The sequence below is a fragment of the Thamnophis sirtalis genome, unplaced genomic scaffold (genome assembly GCF_051295495.1).
Source record: "Thamnophis sirtalis isolate CommonGarterSnake01/CBP01778 unplaced genomic scaffold, rThaSir2_p1.2 scaffold_10, whole genome shotgun sequence".
NCBI lineage: Eukaryota > Metazoa > Chordata > Lepidosauria > Squamata > Natricidae > Thamnophis > Thamnophis sirtalis.
The window spans coordinates 70,043,359-70,058,378 of record NW_028261390.1 but is presented as its reverse complement, the minus strand read 5'-3'; the positions used below and the strand labels follow the sequence as shown (position 1 = coordinate 70,058,378).

The 15,020-nt window shown below is 45.0% G+C and overlaps 1 protein-coding gene across 1 annotated transcript in view; it reads right to left on the bottom strand.

The window, feature by feature from the left end:
- The window catches only part of LIMCH1 (LIM and calponin homology domains 1), a 167,867-nt gene that overhangs the window by 106,080 nt on the left and 46,767 nt on the right, over positions 1-15,020 (bottom strand). The window contains exon 2 of the mRNA XM_087724842.1: positions 4,890-4,960. Within this exon, the coding sequence (XP_087580968.1) occupies positions 4,890-4,960 (71 nt within the window). The remainder of the gene's footprint in view (positions 1-4,889; positions 4,961-15,020) is intronic.

Genomic DNA, 15,020 nt, shown 5'->3' with positions numbered 1-15,020 from the left:
GGGAGGAGGTGTGGAAGGAGGCGTGGGAGTCAGAATCAGCTCCGAGGAGGAAGAGGGAATGGAGCTGGCAGAGAGAGACAGAGAGAGACAGAGAAGGAACCTGGGCCGTCCGTCAGCCTTCAGATGGAGAGTCAACATCCCCCAGGTCTGGAGGGGGTGATGAGGAAGAGGAGGAACAGCTGGGCCCAGTGCCTGATGCATGGATGCACAGAAGGCAGAGGAGAGGAGAGCAGTGGAAATCTATGAGCTGGTCCTTGAGACGGAAGAGCCACCTCTGCTAGCAAAGCCCCACCCTAGCTCTGGGGATCAAAGGCAGGGGGCGGAGATGAATAGATGTGGCAGAGGAGAGGAGAGCAGTGGAAATCTATGGGCCACTCCTTGGGACGGAAGAGCCACCTCTGCTAGCGAAGCCCCACCCTAGCTCTGGGGATCAAAGGCAGGGGGCAGAGATGAATAGATGTGGCAGAGGAGAGGAGAGCAGTGGAAATCTATGGGCCGGTCCTTGGGACGGAAGAGCCACCACTGCTAGCGAAGCCCCACTGTAGCTCTGGGGATCAAAGCCAGGGGGCGGAGATGAATAGATGTGGCAGAGGAGAGGAGAGCAGTGGAAATCTATGGGCTGGTCCTTGAGACGGAAGAGCCACCTCTGCTAGCGAAGCCCCACCCTAGCTCTGGGGATGAAAGGCAGGGGGCGGAGATGAACAGACGTGGCAGAGGAGAGGAGAGCAGTGGAAATCTATGGGCCGGTCCTTGGGATGGAGCAGCCACTGCTGTTAGTGAGGCCCCCACCCAAACTCTGGGGATAAAAGGCAGGGGACGGAGATGAATAGATGTGGCAGACAACTATTCATCTCCCTGCTGGACAGACTTGTTAGGCTGCTGTGTGTGAGACAGAAACTTTTTGCCAGGGCTCTCTGTCCAAAATGTGGACTTTGCTGTCTTCAGAACTTGTCTTTGAAATGCAGGTGGATTGCTGAATCTTGTCCTGATGGGCTTGTTCTCCTATGGTGCACCATGTGCTTGTGAAGTGGCTGTTCTGTTTCCCCCAATGTACAGTTCTGCAGACGGTTCGCTGCTTTTTACTGCATATACCGTCCACAGCTCTCCAAAAGGATGCAAATGACCAGCTGTCTGCAAGGAGGATCAATCCTTCCATTCCCCACCATCCAGTCAGAGCTGAAGAAGCTTCTTGGAATGAGAAGCGAGACCCCTTCAAAGAAAAACAAGCGAGTCCTGTTCCCTCTTGAGAAACCACCTTTGGGGCACAGCTAAACCTCCAAGTGGCCTCATTGACTCTCTCAAAAGGATGCAAATGACCAGCTGTCTGCAAGGAGGATCAATCCTTCCATTTCTTGCCATCCAGTCAGAGCTGAAGAAGCTTCTTGGAATGAGAAGCGAAAAGTCTTTAAAGAAAAATAAGTGAGTCCCATTGCCTCTTGAGAAAGCACTTTGGGGCACAGCTAAACCTCCAAGTGGCCTCATTGACTCTCTAAAAAGGATTCAAAGGACCAGCTGTCTGCAAGGAGGATCAATCCTTCCATTCCCCACCATCCAGCCAGAGCTGAAGAAGCTTCTTGGAATGAGAAGCGAAAGTTCTTCAAAGGAAAAAAAAAAAAACAGAAATCCCAGTTGTCTCTTGAAAAAAAAAAACACCTTTGGGACAACCATGATGACTGAGAATCTCTACAGACATCTGGGGTGTTTGTAACTTACTCTATAGTAACCCTAACTTAAGCTAATTTAGACCCCCAGGGGGGAAAAAAGCAAACAACTGTTGTTATTTTATCTGGCACTTGATGACAGTTCTTACTAAAATTGCTGCGTATAATAATAATCCTTCCAAATGCACAGAGCCAGAAGTCATGAAATCATTTTGCAGAAAACTTTAATAAAAAGGTCAGCCCTTACTTACATCTGGATTAAGGATAAGAGCCGGTCATGGTTTCTTTAAAAAAAAAGCCGAAATAAATCTTCTTTCAACCCCCAAAAGAATAACGTTATGGAGAAAGTTTTCACACTTTCAGATTTCATGTCTGCCCTCCATATTATGGTGCGCGTATTGCTTTCCCAGGCAAGCGCGGTCAAAAGGACGTGCCAAATTTTACGTGAAGTGGGCTCTTGAGGCTTCATGGGGGGTGGGGGGACGGAGAGACACACAGTAATACAGACCAGAGCAGAGAATGAAACAGTGGCGGTCATGCCTTCAACCTTCACTCTGCCAAATCAGAAAGCCCAAGTTGTAACCTCCAACGGAAGGATTTTATAGGTGCCTTCAGCCCGGTTGCGCCTGCTTGCAGGCAAGATTCAATTGGGTTCGAGACAACCTGAGAAACGGTCGTATTTTAAGCTGGACTGCTTATGCCTCATGCTCACTCCCACATTAACCAGAATGTGAGATGTTTTATGTACCTATGTAAGAGCTGCAAGCCAATCGCCAATCACTCTCCTTTCTAGCACTGATGATGTTGCTCAGTTGGGTCATGAAACATCTGTAAGAAACCCATCAAGCTTAAAATACACTAAGGACCCCCACAATTCTTCTCCTCCTCCTCCTCCTCCTCCTCCTCCTCCTCCTCCTCCTCCTCCTCCTCCTCCTCCTCCTCCTCCTCCTTCTCCTCCCTCACTCCTTTCTAGCACTGATGATGTTGCTTAGATGGGTCATGAAACATCTGTAAGAAAGCCATTAAGCTTAAAATGCACTAAGGACCTCCACAATTATCCTCCTCCTCCTCCTCCTCCTCCTCCTCCTCCTCCTCCTCCTCCTCCTCCTCCTCCTCTTCAAACTCCTCCTCCTCCCTGACTCCTTTCTAGCACTGATGATGTTGCTTAGATGGGTCATGAAACATCTGTAAGAAACCCATCAAGCTTAAAATACACTAAGGACCTCCACAATTCTCCTCCTCCTCCTCCTCCTCCTCCTCCTCCTCCCTCACTCCTTTCTAGCACTGATGATGTTGCCTAGTTGGGCCATGAAATGTCTGCAAGGCAACAATCAAGGTTAGAGAGCACCAGGAACCCCATAAGTATCTTCATTTTCCTCTTCCTCCTCTTCCCTCACTCCATCCTAGCCCTGATGATGTTGCCTAGGTGGGCCATGGAACATCTTCAAGAAAACAGCCCACCTTAGAGAGCACCAAGAACTCCACAGTGTGGAGTTGATGCAATTCTAGAAATTCTGAAGACTCTTTTGTAAAAAAAATCCACAGTCCAGCACCCACATGGAAATCTCATTATCCTCATTTTATTTTTTTAATCGGCCGTGAAGAATGCTTCCGTGTAAGAAACGGCTCCCCCCGTATTAAATAATAGCTCGCTATATTTTGAGAAACCTCCCTCGGGAACGCTGCAAAGAAAGATAGCACATCCAGAGCGGGAGAATCCCCGCCAGATGTTTGCGGGGGTGTTTAAAAAAAAAAAACCCCACCGTGATCGTCCAACTCCCGAAGAGGCAAGAGACTGAACGATGAGCCGGCATTGTTTGTTTTGGCTAAGCGCGTTTGGGTTGGAGGTCTTAAAGACGTTGCCTTTGGCTTGAAGTCAGTTGATTCTTACCAGCAAATTCTGCCCTGGCGACGTCTGGGAAACTGACTCTTTTTAGCAAAACTGGCCACAATCTGCATTTTTAGCTCATGCTGGGGGGCCGTTTCAAGCGCCCGGCGAAACATTTCCAAAACTTTTTAAGATTGGAGAGGGGAGGGGTGTCCTTCCTCAACGTGACATACGCACCGCGATGAAGGGTTTCTGTGTTAGTTATTCTTCTCCTTTTCTACTTAGGATTATAACTTTGTGTCTTGTGCCTTTACGATGTATATTGTTTTACTTAAGTTTCCTAGTATGGTTTATGCTGATTGCTTATTTAGCATCCTATGACTATCACTAGGTGTTGTATGATTTATGATGAATGTATTTTTATGATGACTATGGTCATGATTTATCACTTATAGCTTTGATGTACACTGAGAGCTTATGCACCGAAGACAAATTCCTTGTGTGTCCAATCGCATTTGGCCAATAAATAATTGAATTCAACTCAACTCTACTCTACTCTATTTTAAACTTCATTCTATTCTATTCTAAACTTTATTCTATTCTATTCTAAACTCTATTCTATTCTATTCTACACTACTCTATTCTAAACTTTATTCTGTTCTATACTTTATTATATTTTATTCTACTCTACTCTATTTTAAATTTCATTCTATTCTATATTCTATTCTATTCTATTCTATTCTAAAGAATTCTATTCTACTCTATTCTATTTTAAACTTTATTCTATTCTATTCTAAACTTCATTCTATTCTATTCGAAACTTTATTCTATTCTAAACTCTATTCTATTCTATTCTAAACTTTATTCTATTCTATTCTAAACTTTATTCTATTCTATTCTACTCTAAACTTTATTCTATTCTATACTTTATTCTATTCTAAACTTTATTCTATTCTATTCTACTCTAAACTTTATTCTATTCTATATTTTATTCTATTCTACTCTATTTTAAACTTCATTCTATTCTATTCCATTCTAAACTTCATTCTAGTCTAGTCTAAACTTTATTCTATTCTAAACTCTATTCTATTCTATTTTAAACTTCATTCTATTCTATTCTAAACTTCATTCTATTCTATTCTATACTTTATTCTATTCTATACTTTATTCTATTCTATTCTAAACTTTATTCTATTCTATACTTCATTCTATTCTAAACTTTATTCTATTCTATTCTATTCTACTCTAAACTTTATTCTATTCTATACTTTATTCTATTCTATTCTACTCTATTTTAAACTTCATTCTATTCCATTCTAAACTTCATTCTAGTCTAGTCTAGTCCAAATTTCATTCCATTCCATTCCAGGAATGTAAAAAAAAAATTGTTTCTTACTTACTCACACAGCAGCACGCCATTTTCCAATCCTGATCGAAAATGTTTATCGCTAAAAGTTTTTCCGGTGACTTTCTGTAAAAGAAAAGAGGAGGGAATTAATTGGTTGGAGGGCACAGGATTTTTTCTGGAGAAATACAATCCCCAAACCGCGGAGTGCGCACTTACATGGCATTATCCAAAGGGAGTGAACTATGGTATCATTGGTCAACCTGACCAGCCTGGTGGTGGTGAGTAGAACATCATTTTAGAGAAGACCAGAATAAATTTTTTTGTCTGTAGTACAAGAGTCTCTAAACTTGGCCACTTTACGAAATGGAAGCTTTGAGAAGATGCCGGGATTAATTTCCATTGCAATGTTTATTATGCAATAATTCCAAGGTCAACTTCAGATCAACAGTTCAAGTCAACAATACCTCAATCAAGAAATTGCCAAACAGCCACATCAGTAAACAGCCCAACTAAAGAAATTCTAAGATCTCCTCCACCCACACAGACAGGGCAAAACACCAGAATACAAACTGACAGCAAGCGCCACTCCTTTCTAGCACTGATGATGTTACCTAGTTGGGTGTTGAAACGTCTACAAGAAAACAAGCCAGCTCAGAGAGCACCCAGGAACACACAATAAGTGTTTGTTAACAGAAGGTTTTGACACTTTAGTTAAAGGTTCCTCTCGCACATATGTGCCAGTCGTTCCCGACTCTAGGGGGCGGTGCTCATCTCCGTTTCAAAGCTGAAGAGCCAGCGCTGTCCGGAGATGTCTCCGTGGTCATGTGGCCGGCCACCAAGCCCCACCCACCAAGCCCCACCCACAGAAACGATAGTAAAAAAAATTGAATTTCACCACTGACTCAGACCCATGTCAAATCCGTGCCAAACACAGCCTGTGGCAAGACCGCAACACAACACAAACCCTACACAACTGTTTTCATTGCGGCGTCTTGGCATGGTGTATTATTGCCTGAAAGCCAAACAGGTCCCAGGTGTTAAGAGCGATTTACAGGGAAAACAGGAAAAAGAGACAAGGGCGTAGTGGGTGGAAGTTATAAATACAGGAACTGCAGAGACATTCAACTCGTTCCCAGCCCTTCGAGGTGTTGGAAGTCGGTCCAGCGGGCATCGCCAAAGCCTTAATGAGAGCCTGGCGAACCTCTTCAAATGATTATTTGCTTTTTAAAACTAGACGGATCGCAAGCAAGGAAGGACGTTGTATTTCCACCTTTTGTCTGGGGTTTGCCTTAAGTGGAAACCCGGCCTGAAAAATATAATTTGTTTAGAAACAGACAGAGCAAATATAAACAGTCCATTTCAACCGCCGTATTGCTCTATTTAGAAACAGGCTGGTTAAAGAGATCTTACTTAGGCAAACGCTGGTTGTTGTTTTGTTTTTGAGAAGGCGACGAAGGAAGTTGTTTTGACCGAGGCTTCCCGAGAGCGTGAAGCAGATTCCTTCTCCCGAGAAAAAACCCTTTTATTCATTGACTGTGAATTCTGCTCATTCACATCCAGCAAAGTCTTTCTTGGAGCCTTGGGAGGGCAAAAATGGCTTGTCCCCCCACTGGAGGCCAGAAATGACCCATTTTCCGACTTCCACTGAGCCCGCTAGATCAGTTTTACAACTACCCCAAGCTCCAGAAACTTTCTAGGAGATGGGGAGAGCGAAAACAGCCTCCCCCACTCCCCTGGAGGCCAGAAATGGCCTGTTTTCCGACTTCTGGTGGGTCCAGGAGGTCAATTTTTCACCCTCCCCAGGTTCCAGAGGATTTCTAGGAGCCTGGGGAGGGCAAAAAAACGCCCCAACACCTAAACCGGAAGTTCAGAAACATACTTCCGGATTGCCTGTTGAGGCATTTTTCTCCCTCCGGAGAGTGAAAAACCGCCTAACGGGCAAACCGGAAGTTCAAAAAAGTACTCCCGGGTTGCCTGTTGAGGCGTTTTTCTCCCTCTGGAGGGTGAAAAACCGCCTAACGCGCAAGCCGGAAGTTCAGAAACGTACTTCCGGGTTGCCTGTTGAGGTATTTTTCTCCCTCCGGAGGGCAAAAAACCGCCTAACGGGCAAGCCGGAAGTTCAGAAGCGGATTTCTGGGTTGCCCGTTGAGGCATTTTTCTCCCTACGGAGGGCGAAAAACCGCCTAACACGGAAGCTGGAAGTTCAGAAACAGACTTTCGGGTTGCCTGTTGAAGCATTTTTCTCCCTCCGGAGGGCGAAAAACCGCCTAATGGGCAAGCCGGAAGTTCAGAAACGTACTTCCAGGTTGCCTGTTGAGGAATTTTTCTCTCTCCGGAGGGTGAAAAACCGCCTAACGGGCAAGCCGGAAGTTCAGAAACAGACTTCTGGGTTGCCTGTTGAGGCATTTTTCTCCCTCCGGAGGGCGAAAAACCGCCTAATGGGCAAGCCGGAAGTTCAGAAACGGACTTCTGGGTTGCCTGTTGAGGTATTTTTCTCCCTCCGGAGGCTAAACCGCCTAACCTGGAAGTTTGGGAACGGACTTCACGTTGGGCGGTTTTTCGCCCTCCGGAGGCTTCAGGGAAGCCTCTGGAGGAGGAAAAACGGTTGAAAACCAAAGCCGAAAATCAGCTGGCCAGCGCTGGAGCTGACAGGGCAAGGCCTCATGTGCCCCTCAGAAATGGCTCTGCGGGCCACAGGTTCACCAACACAGCTCTAAGAGATGATGGACACGTATTAGTCGCAAATCTGAACTCAAGTTGCCATGGGGTCAGCAGCTTAAGCTAAGCCACTGGAACTTATTTCTGCGTAAACATGCATGCTCAGGAAACAGGGTGTAAAATTACAACTTAAATCCCTTAATTTATACAAAGGGGAAGAAAAAAATACTTAAGAGCTAAAACATTCTCTTTGCATTCTATTTCCATGCCCCAAGCCAGCACACACGGATATTTACTCCGATGCTAATAAAAGGAAATTTATGGCGTGGTCTTTGGTTGCAATTCCAAAGGCCGATCTCTCTTTAGAGTTTGTTTTATGTCGTGAGGTTTAAAGCCTGGGGAAACAAAAGCAGGTTGGAGCTGATTAATTGCCCTCCTGAATCTGCTGTACTGGATCCAAAAAGCATGTGCTTTAAATGCAGATTATGCCGCGGTGTTTCCCAGACAGGTCTTGTCTTCCTCCAATTTAATCAGGAAATGTTGACGCGCGTTTCCCATGTCGCTTCATCCTTATGGATTCATTTTTCGTATTAAGGAAATGTATGGGGGCTGCCAAACTCATTCAAGGTGACTCCGGGCAACTGATAAAAACACAGCCTGAAATACAAAACTGAATAATCCCCTCATCCTTCTGGTGACAACTATGGGATGGCTGCCTGTCTCCCGGAGGTTCTTCAGCCTCTGGCAGGACCAGAACGACGAATAACAATGTTGGAAGGGACCCTGGAGGTCTTCTAGTCCAACCCCCTGCTCAGGCAGGAAACCCTATACCTGTGAGAGCGAACCGATGGCACGAGTGCCAGAAGTGCCAACAGAGACATCTTTCTGGATATTCCATTGCTCTTCCGGGTTCTCACGCTCACGTGTGCAGCGGCTAGCTGGTCTTTGCACACGGGAGCCCCGGGAAGCTGAGCTTCCGGTTTCCAGCAGCCAGCTGGTCTTCACGGGCGCATGTGCGCCACCAACAGGAAGACCAGGTAAGTGGCACGGATGCACAGGATGGGAACTGGAAGCTCAGTTTCCCAGTGTGCACATGCGCGCCAGGGGACAGTTCTTCCAGTTTCCAGCGCTCCCACACGGGAGCTGATCTTGCAGTTTCTGGTGCTCCTATGCGCACTCCCCGTTTCGACACTCAATGCCGTAAAGGTTCGCCAAGATTACCCTAGACCATTTCAGACAAATCTCGTTCTTAAAAACTTCCAGTGTTGGAGCATTCACAACTTCTGGAGGCAAGTCTTATTTTATTAAATCGATTTATAGGCCGCCCAATCCCGGAGGACTCTGATTAATTTTCATTGTCAGGAAACCAGGTCTTCAGAGCGTTTCAAAACCAAGGCCAATCTTATCCCTCCAAGGTTGAAGTTCCACAGGGAGGGAGCCACCATGGAGAAGGCCCTACTTCAAGGTCCCGCTTGATAGACCTTGTCAAGGTTAAGGACTCTACCGCACATATCTACAGGAAACACCGATTGGCAAAAATAAAAGTTCTCTGATGGCCCATATTCAAAAGATTTAGATACCGTATTTTTCAGAGTATAAGATGCACCGGAGTATAAGATGCACCAAGATTTTGAAGAGGCAAATTTTAAAAAAGGAGGTAGGTAGGTAGGTAGGTAGGTAGGTAGATAGGTAGGTAGGTAGGTAGGTAGGTAGGTAGGTGGAGAGAAAGAGAGAGAAATACAGTAGGTAGGTAGGGAGAGAGAGAGAGAGTAGTTAGGTAGGTAGATAAAGGGATAGAGAGAAAGAAATAGAGAGAAACAGAGAGAGAGTGTGTGTACATAGGTAGGTAGGTAGATAGAGGGATAGAGAGAGAGAAATAGAAAGACAGAGAGAGAAATACAGTAGGTAGGTAGGGAGAGAGAGAGAGTAGTTAGGTAGGTAGATAAAGGGATAGAGAGAGAGAAAGATATAGAGAGAGACAGAGAGAGAGTGTGTGTATGTATGTGTGTGTGTATGTAGGTAGGTAGGTAGGTAGGTAGGTAGGTAGGAAGGTAGGTAAAGGGATAGATAGAGAGAAATAGAAAGACACAGAGAGAGAGAGAGAGAGAGAGAGAAATACAATAGATAGGTAGGGAGAGCGAGAGAGAAAGTAGGTAGGTTGGTAGGTAGAGAGATAGAGAAATAGAGAGAGAAATACAGTAAATAGGTAAGTGTTTCTGCTGGCACAGCACTTGATCAATCTAATTCTCATCAATCAGTTAAAGAGCTTTCCAAAAGAAAAAAAAAAGTTTTTGCACTCTGCAAACCTCCCAAAAATGCACGGGCCCGTTTTTTGTAAAAAAAAATGCATTCATAGCCTTATGGAGGCTTATAGAGTGCTGCTGGGGGCTGGGGGGCAAAAACGGCCCATTTGTTGCTCATTTCTGCCCTACCCAGCCCCCAGGCTGTACAGTGTACAGTGCCACTGCCAATGAAAACGGAGCTCGGGAGAGTCACACGCAACTCTCCTGAACTCCCTTTTTTGCTGGCAGAGCACCACAGGAGGCCCCTGCAGGCATCCCAACACAAATGATGTTGAGGTGGCCGCGTTCCCCCCCCCCATCGAACAACCCAGATGTGACCCTCAATCAAGTCGAGTTTGACACCCCTGGAATATAGGCTGGGTTGGGTTCTCTCTGATCTACTTAACGCTTTATGCCACAGACGAAAAAGCAATGGACATGCTTGAAAACAACACGAAGCGGATGTTACTCACACACACACACACACACACACACACCGTGAATCTACAGATGTAAGACACGCCGCAACTACTCCCCCCCCCCGCTGTGTCCTGCGTTCCAGATGTCAGAGTTCTACGCGAAGCTATCAGCACCACTTTAAAGTTATTAAAGGAACCAGATGGCCAAGTTTATAGCTCAGTTCTTAGGCTGTAATTATTTATAATCACTGGAGATCAAGTTTGTAAACGTGACCCACCAGCCTATTAGCGCTCTGCAAAGATGGGAGGTTATAGCTCGATAAGTTCACTTAGCAACCGTGTTAAGTGCAGTGATTCGCTTAACAAACACACGAGGCAAGGAAAAGTCGCCAAATGGAGCAAAACTCACTTAACAAAGGTCTCACTTAGCAACAGAAAAATGGGGTTGTAAGTCGAGGTATAAATAAAACAATGATGCAAGAGTGAAATGCTAATGCCAATTTTTTAAAAACCCTATGTAGTTATAATTTCTACTTAAATTTCATCAACGGAGGCAAATTGCCCAATGAACATCCATCCATCCCCCCCCAAATCCATCCATCATCCATCATCCACCCACCATCATCTGTAATCCTCTGTCATCATCCATCCATCCATAAATCAACATCCATCCATCATCATCCCTTCATCCCTCCCATCATCCTTCCATCCTTTCATCCATCCACCCATTATCCTTTTATCTACCCACCCATTATCCCTTCATCCATCCATCCTTCCATACATCCAATCGTCATCCATCCCTCCATCATCCCTCCATCATCCATCCCCCCCCACTCATCATCCATTCATAAATCATCATCCCTCCCTTCCTCCATCCATCTATCCATTCCCCCACCCATCATCCCTTCATCCCGAGGCGGTGCAGTGGTTAGAGTGCAGTACTGCAGGCCACTTCAGCTGACTACTATCTGCAGTTCAGCGGTTCAAATCTCACCGGCTCAAGGTTTACTCAGCCTTCCATCCTTCCGAGGTGGGTGAAATGAGGACCCAGACTGTGGGGGCGATATGCTGACTCTGTAAACCGCTTAGAGAGGGCTGAAAGCCCTATGAAGCGGTATATAAGTCTAACTGCTATTGCTATCCCTCCATCCCTCCATCATCATCCCTTCATCCATCCATCCCATCATCATCCATACATCCACCCATCATCCATACATCCATAAATCATCTTCCAACCATCCATCCATCCATCATCATCCCTTCATCCCTTCATCCCTTCATCCATCCATCCATCCATCCATAAATCATCATCAATCTATCATCATCCCTTCATCCATCCATCCATAAATCATCATCCATCCATCCATCATCCATCCATTCCCCCCACCCATCATCCCTTCATCCATCCCTCCCTCCATCATCCATCCATCCATCCATCCATCCATCCATCCATCCATCCTTCCAGCCATCCAGCCATCCAGCCATCCACAATATCTCTCACACTTCTCTCTGAAATAATTCAATCTCTAAAGCATAAGTTCAATTCTTTTTTTCACCCCCCAAAAGTCTATAAGGTTTTCCGGTCTGCCCTAAATGCAGATATGGTCTTTTGACTAATGGAGGAAGTCAGTTTTGCTATCGCAGGAAATTCATCAAGCATTCGTCCATCAAGGGTAGCAGCAGCGCCACCAAATCTTTCCATCTTTGAACCTATAAATAGCCTCGCTGCAGTTATCAAACTTTAAAAACAAAGTTCCATTGTTTCTTTTTCCAGCTGTTTCTCCATCAGTCCCAAAACAAATGCCTCCGGTTTCAATTGCATATTAATCCTAAATATCCTCTGAATTCATGGATTTGCAGCCAAATTTTTCCACTTTTCCTGCATGTAAAAACAAGAGTGATAAAAAAAAATCTTCCATCTCTGATCTAGATTTTCAGATTTAAGGCGGCCCTCAATTTACGAACACAATCGAGCCCAACATTTTTATGTTGCTAAGTATATTTGTTAAGTGAGTTTTGCTCCATTTTATGATCTTTTTCCAGCCCCCGTCATTAAGTAAATCACTGCCATTGTTAAGTTAGTCATGCGGTGGTTAAGTGAATCTGGCTTCCCCCACTGACTTTTTCTCGTCAAAAAAGTCGCAAAAGAGGATCACTGTGACTCCAGGGGGCGCGGCCGCCATCATAAATATGAACCAGTTGCCAACACTGAAAAACGGTCATAAGCGGGGGGTGGGCTGCTCTGGGTTCGGCCAGGTTCAGGAGAACCCATAGCTAACTGTGGTGGCCCAGCAGGAGCCTTTGGAGCTACCACCAAACTCCGAGAGCGAGGGACCCTATGAGTTGGCTCTGGAGGATGTGGAGGACCCTGGACAGGGTTCCGACTCTGAGCAGGGCGCAGAGAGGCTGGTTGACCACCAGGAGGCACCTGAGCCTTGGACCAGTGGGGAGGAGACAAGGGAGAGTGAGCCTGAGTTGTTCCTGGATGCCCGGCATCGAAGAGCTAATAGGCGTAAGGAACAGGTGCGCAGTTACAGGAGGTAATTGCACTCAGCTGGTGGTCATTAGGCTCCTCTCCAGACTATAAAAAGGCTACTTGTGCCCACGCCCCTCTTTGCAGAAGTCAACACAGGATCGAATGTCGGAGAACATTGTTAGGAGCTTGGCAGGCTGGATTGCTGCCAAGCCTTATCTGTGTTTATTGCTGCCCAAGCTTGTCTGTGCCAGGTTGCTGCCAAGGACCTGTCTGTTAATTAAATGCCGTAACTTATCTCTGGCTCGGAGTGCACTTTGGTGTGGAACGAGGGGGGGTCAGAATAGTTAACATTATGGCTGGTTACAAGTCCCACCACTGGCTGGCCCCGCCCACCCTTCCACCCCATCCCGCCACTCCCAGGAGACTTCCACAGCCCGTTTTGGATGCGGGGTAGTGCATGGCCTGCACGGAGGAGGGGAAACGGAGCTCCCGGAAGGGCTCCGGAGCTGGGGGGAGGCAGTTTTCACCCTCCCGGAGGCTCGAGGAAAGCCTCTGGAGCCTTGGGAAGGTGAAAATGCAAGCTGCGCCATGATACAGGAGTCCAACTAGGCCACGCCCATCATGGCCATGCCCACCCAGCAACTGGGCAGAGATCCCGTTGCTGAAATTTTTGAAGCCCACCCCCGGTCATAAGTCACTTTTTTCCACCACCGCTGTAACTTTGGTCACTAAATGAACTGTTTTAAATCAAGGACTACCTGTATACGTCCCTGAAAAAAGGAAATATGCAATTATTTAACAAAAAAGTTTGGGCTGGGGAAGTACATTCACCATCAAGGTTCCTTTGCATGAATTTTCTTGAAATTGTCCCCGGTTTGACTCAACTTTTGAACTAAACATTCTTACAAGAGAACCGAGGATAATTTTAGAGCTGTGTTTTTCTATGTCTTTAACACATTTTTTTGCAAAAATAAAAATAATAAAAACATTTAAGAGTGATTTATTAAACTGTGCCTGGAAATAAACTGGCAGCCAGCACAAAATTTTTTGCCACTGATGAAATGCGTTTAGTACTCTCTGTCCCTGTTAAAAACCACCAATTCTATTTTGATCCAAATATATTTTCTGATTAATCTTTATGTATAGATAAAGGTAAATGTGTAGATAGGTATCAGATATGTATAAAGCATAGGTATGTTTCAAACATACATGTTCCTTTCATGAACAAGCTATGACCAGTTCTGGTCACCACAATATAAAATATTTAAAAACTTGGGAGTTTAGACTATTTCGTTCTTTCTTTCTCTCTTTCTTTCTCTTTCTTTCTTTCTCTCTCTCTTTCCTTCCTTCCTTCCTTTTTCTCTTTCTTTCTTCTCTTTTTTCTTTTTCTTTCTCTTTTTTCTCTTTTTCTTTCTTTCTCTCTCTCCCCCTCCCAACTCTCTCTCTCTCACACACACCACTCTGAAAAGTGATTTATGACCACTTGCAGCCTATTATTATTATTATTATATACTTTATTCATTAAACCTGAAACTTAGTCAACTGAACATTCAAAAATGCATCACAAATACCAGTGACTGGTGCTAATGGTTGATACTGGTTGCTGCCAGCATCCTAGGTATCAAATTATTATTATTATTATTTACTTTGTTCATTAAACATGAAACTCAGCCAACTGAACATTCAAAAATGCATCACAAATTGACTGGTGCTGATGGTTGATACGGGTTGCTGCCAGCGTCCTAGGTATCAACCAAGGACCTTCTTAAAATATACGATGTTCCGAGCAATACAGTTTTTGCCGCTCCGCTGGTGTTTATTGCAGGAAGCTGCAATTTGTGGATGTATCTTGTAAAATTCATGGACATGGTGCCAAGTGCCCCGATGACAATGGGTACCACCACCATCATCATCATCATCATTATCTAGTTAATCTTTGGTGAGATTCACAGCCTTTGGGGCTGGTTGGTAGCTCAACAGCTCAAGTCCTAAGCAAGGACCTGGGAACTGTTAAGGTAATGTCGGAGGATATAAGCTGTTCCAAGTAGGGTGTTTTTTTGTAGAATCAGAATGCTCAAGTCTGATAAATTTAAAATTTCCAAATAGTGAGGTAGCCCTTTAGGTATTGCTCCAAGGGCTCCAATTACAATCGGGACAACACACAATTTCTTTTTCCACAGTTACTCAACCTCAATTTGCAAGTCCCAGTACTTTGTGATTTTTTTCTTGCTGCTTATCTTCAATCCGCGCATCACCAGGTATTGCAGTGTCAATGAACCAAACTTTTTTTCTTTTCAACTATTGTTATGTCCGGTGTGTTGTGGGCCAAGTGCCTGTCAGTCTGGATT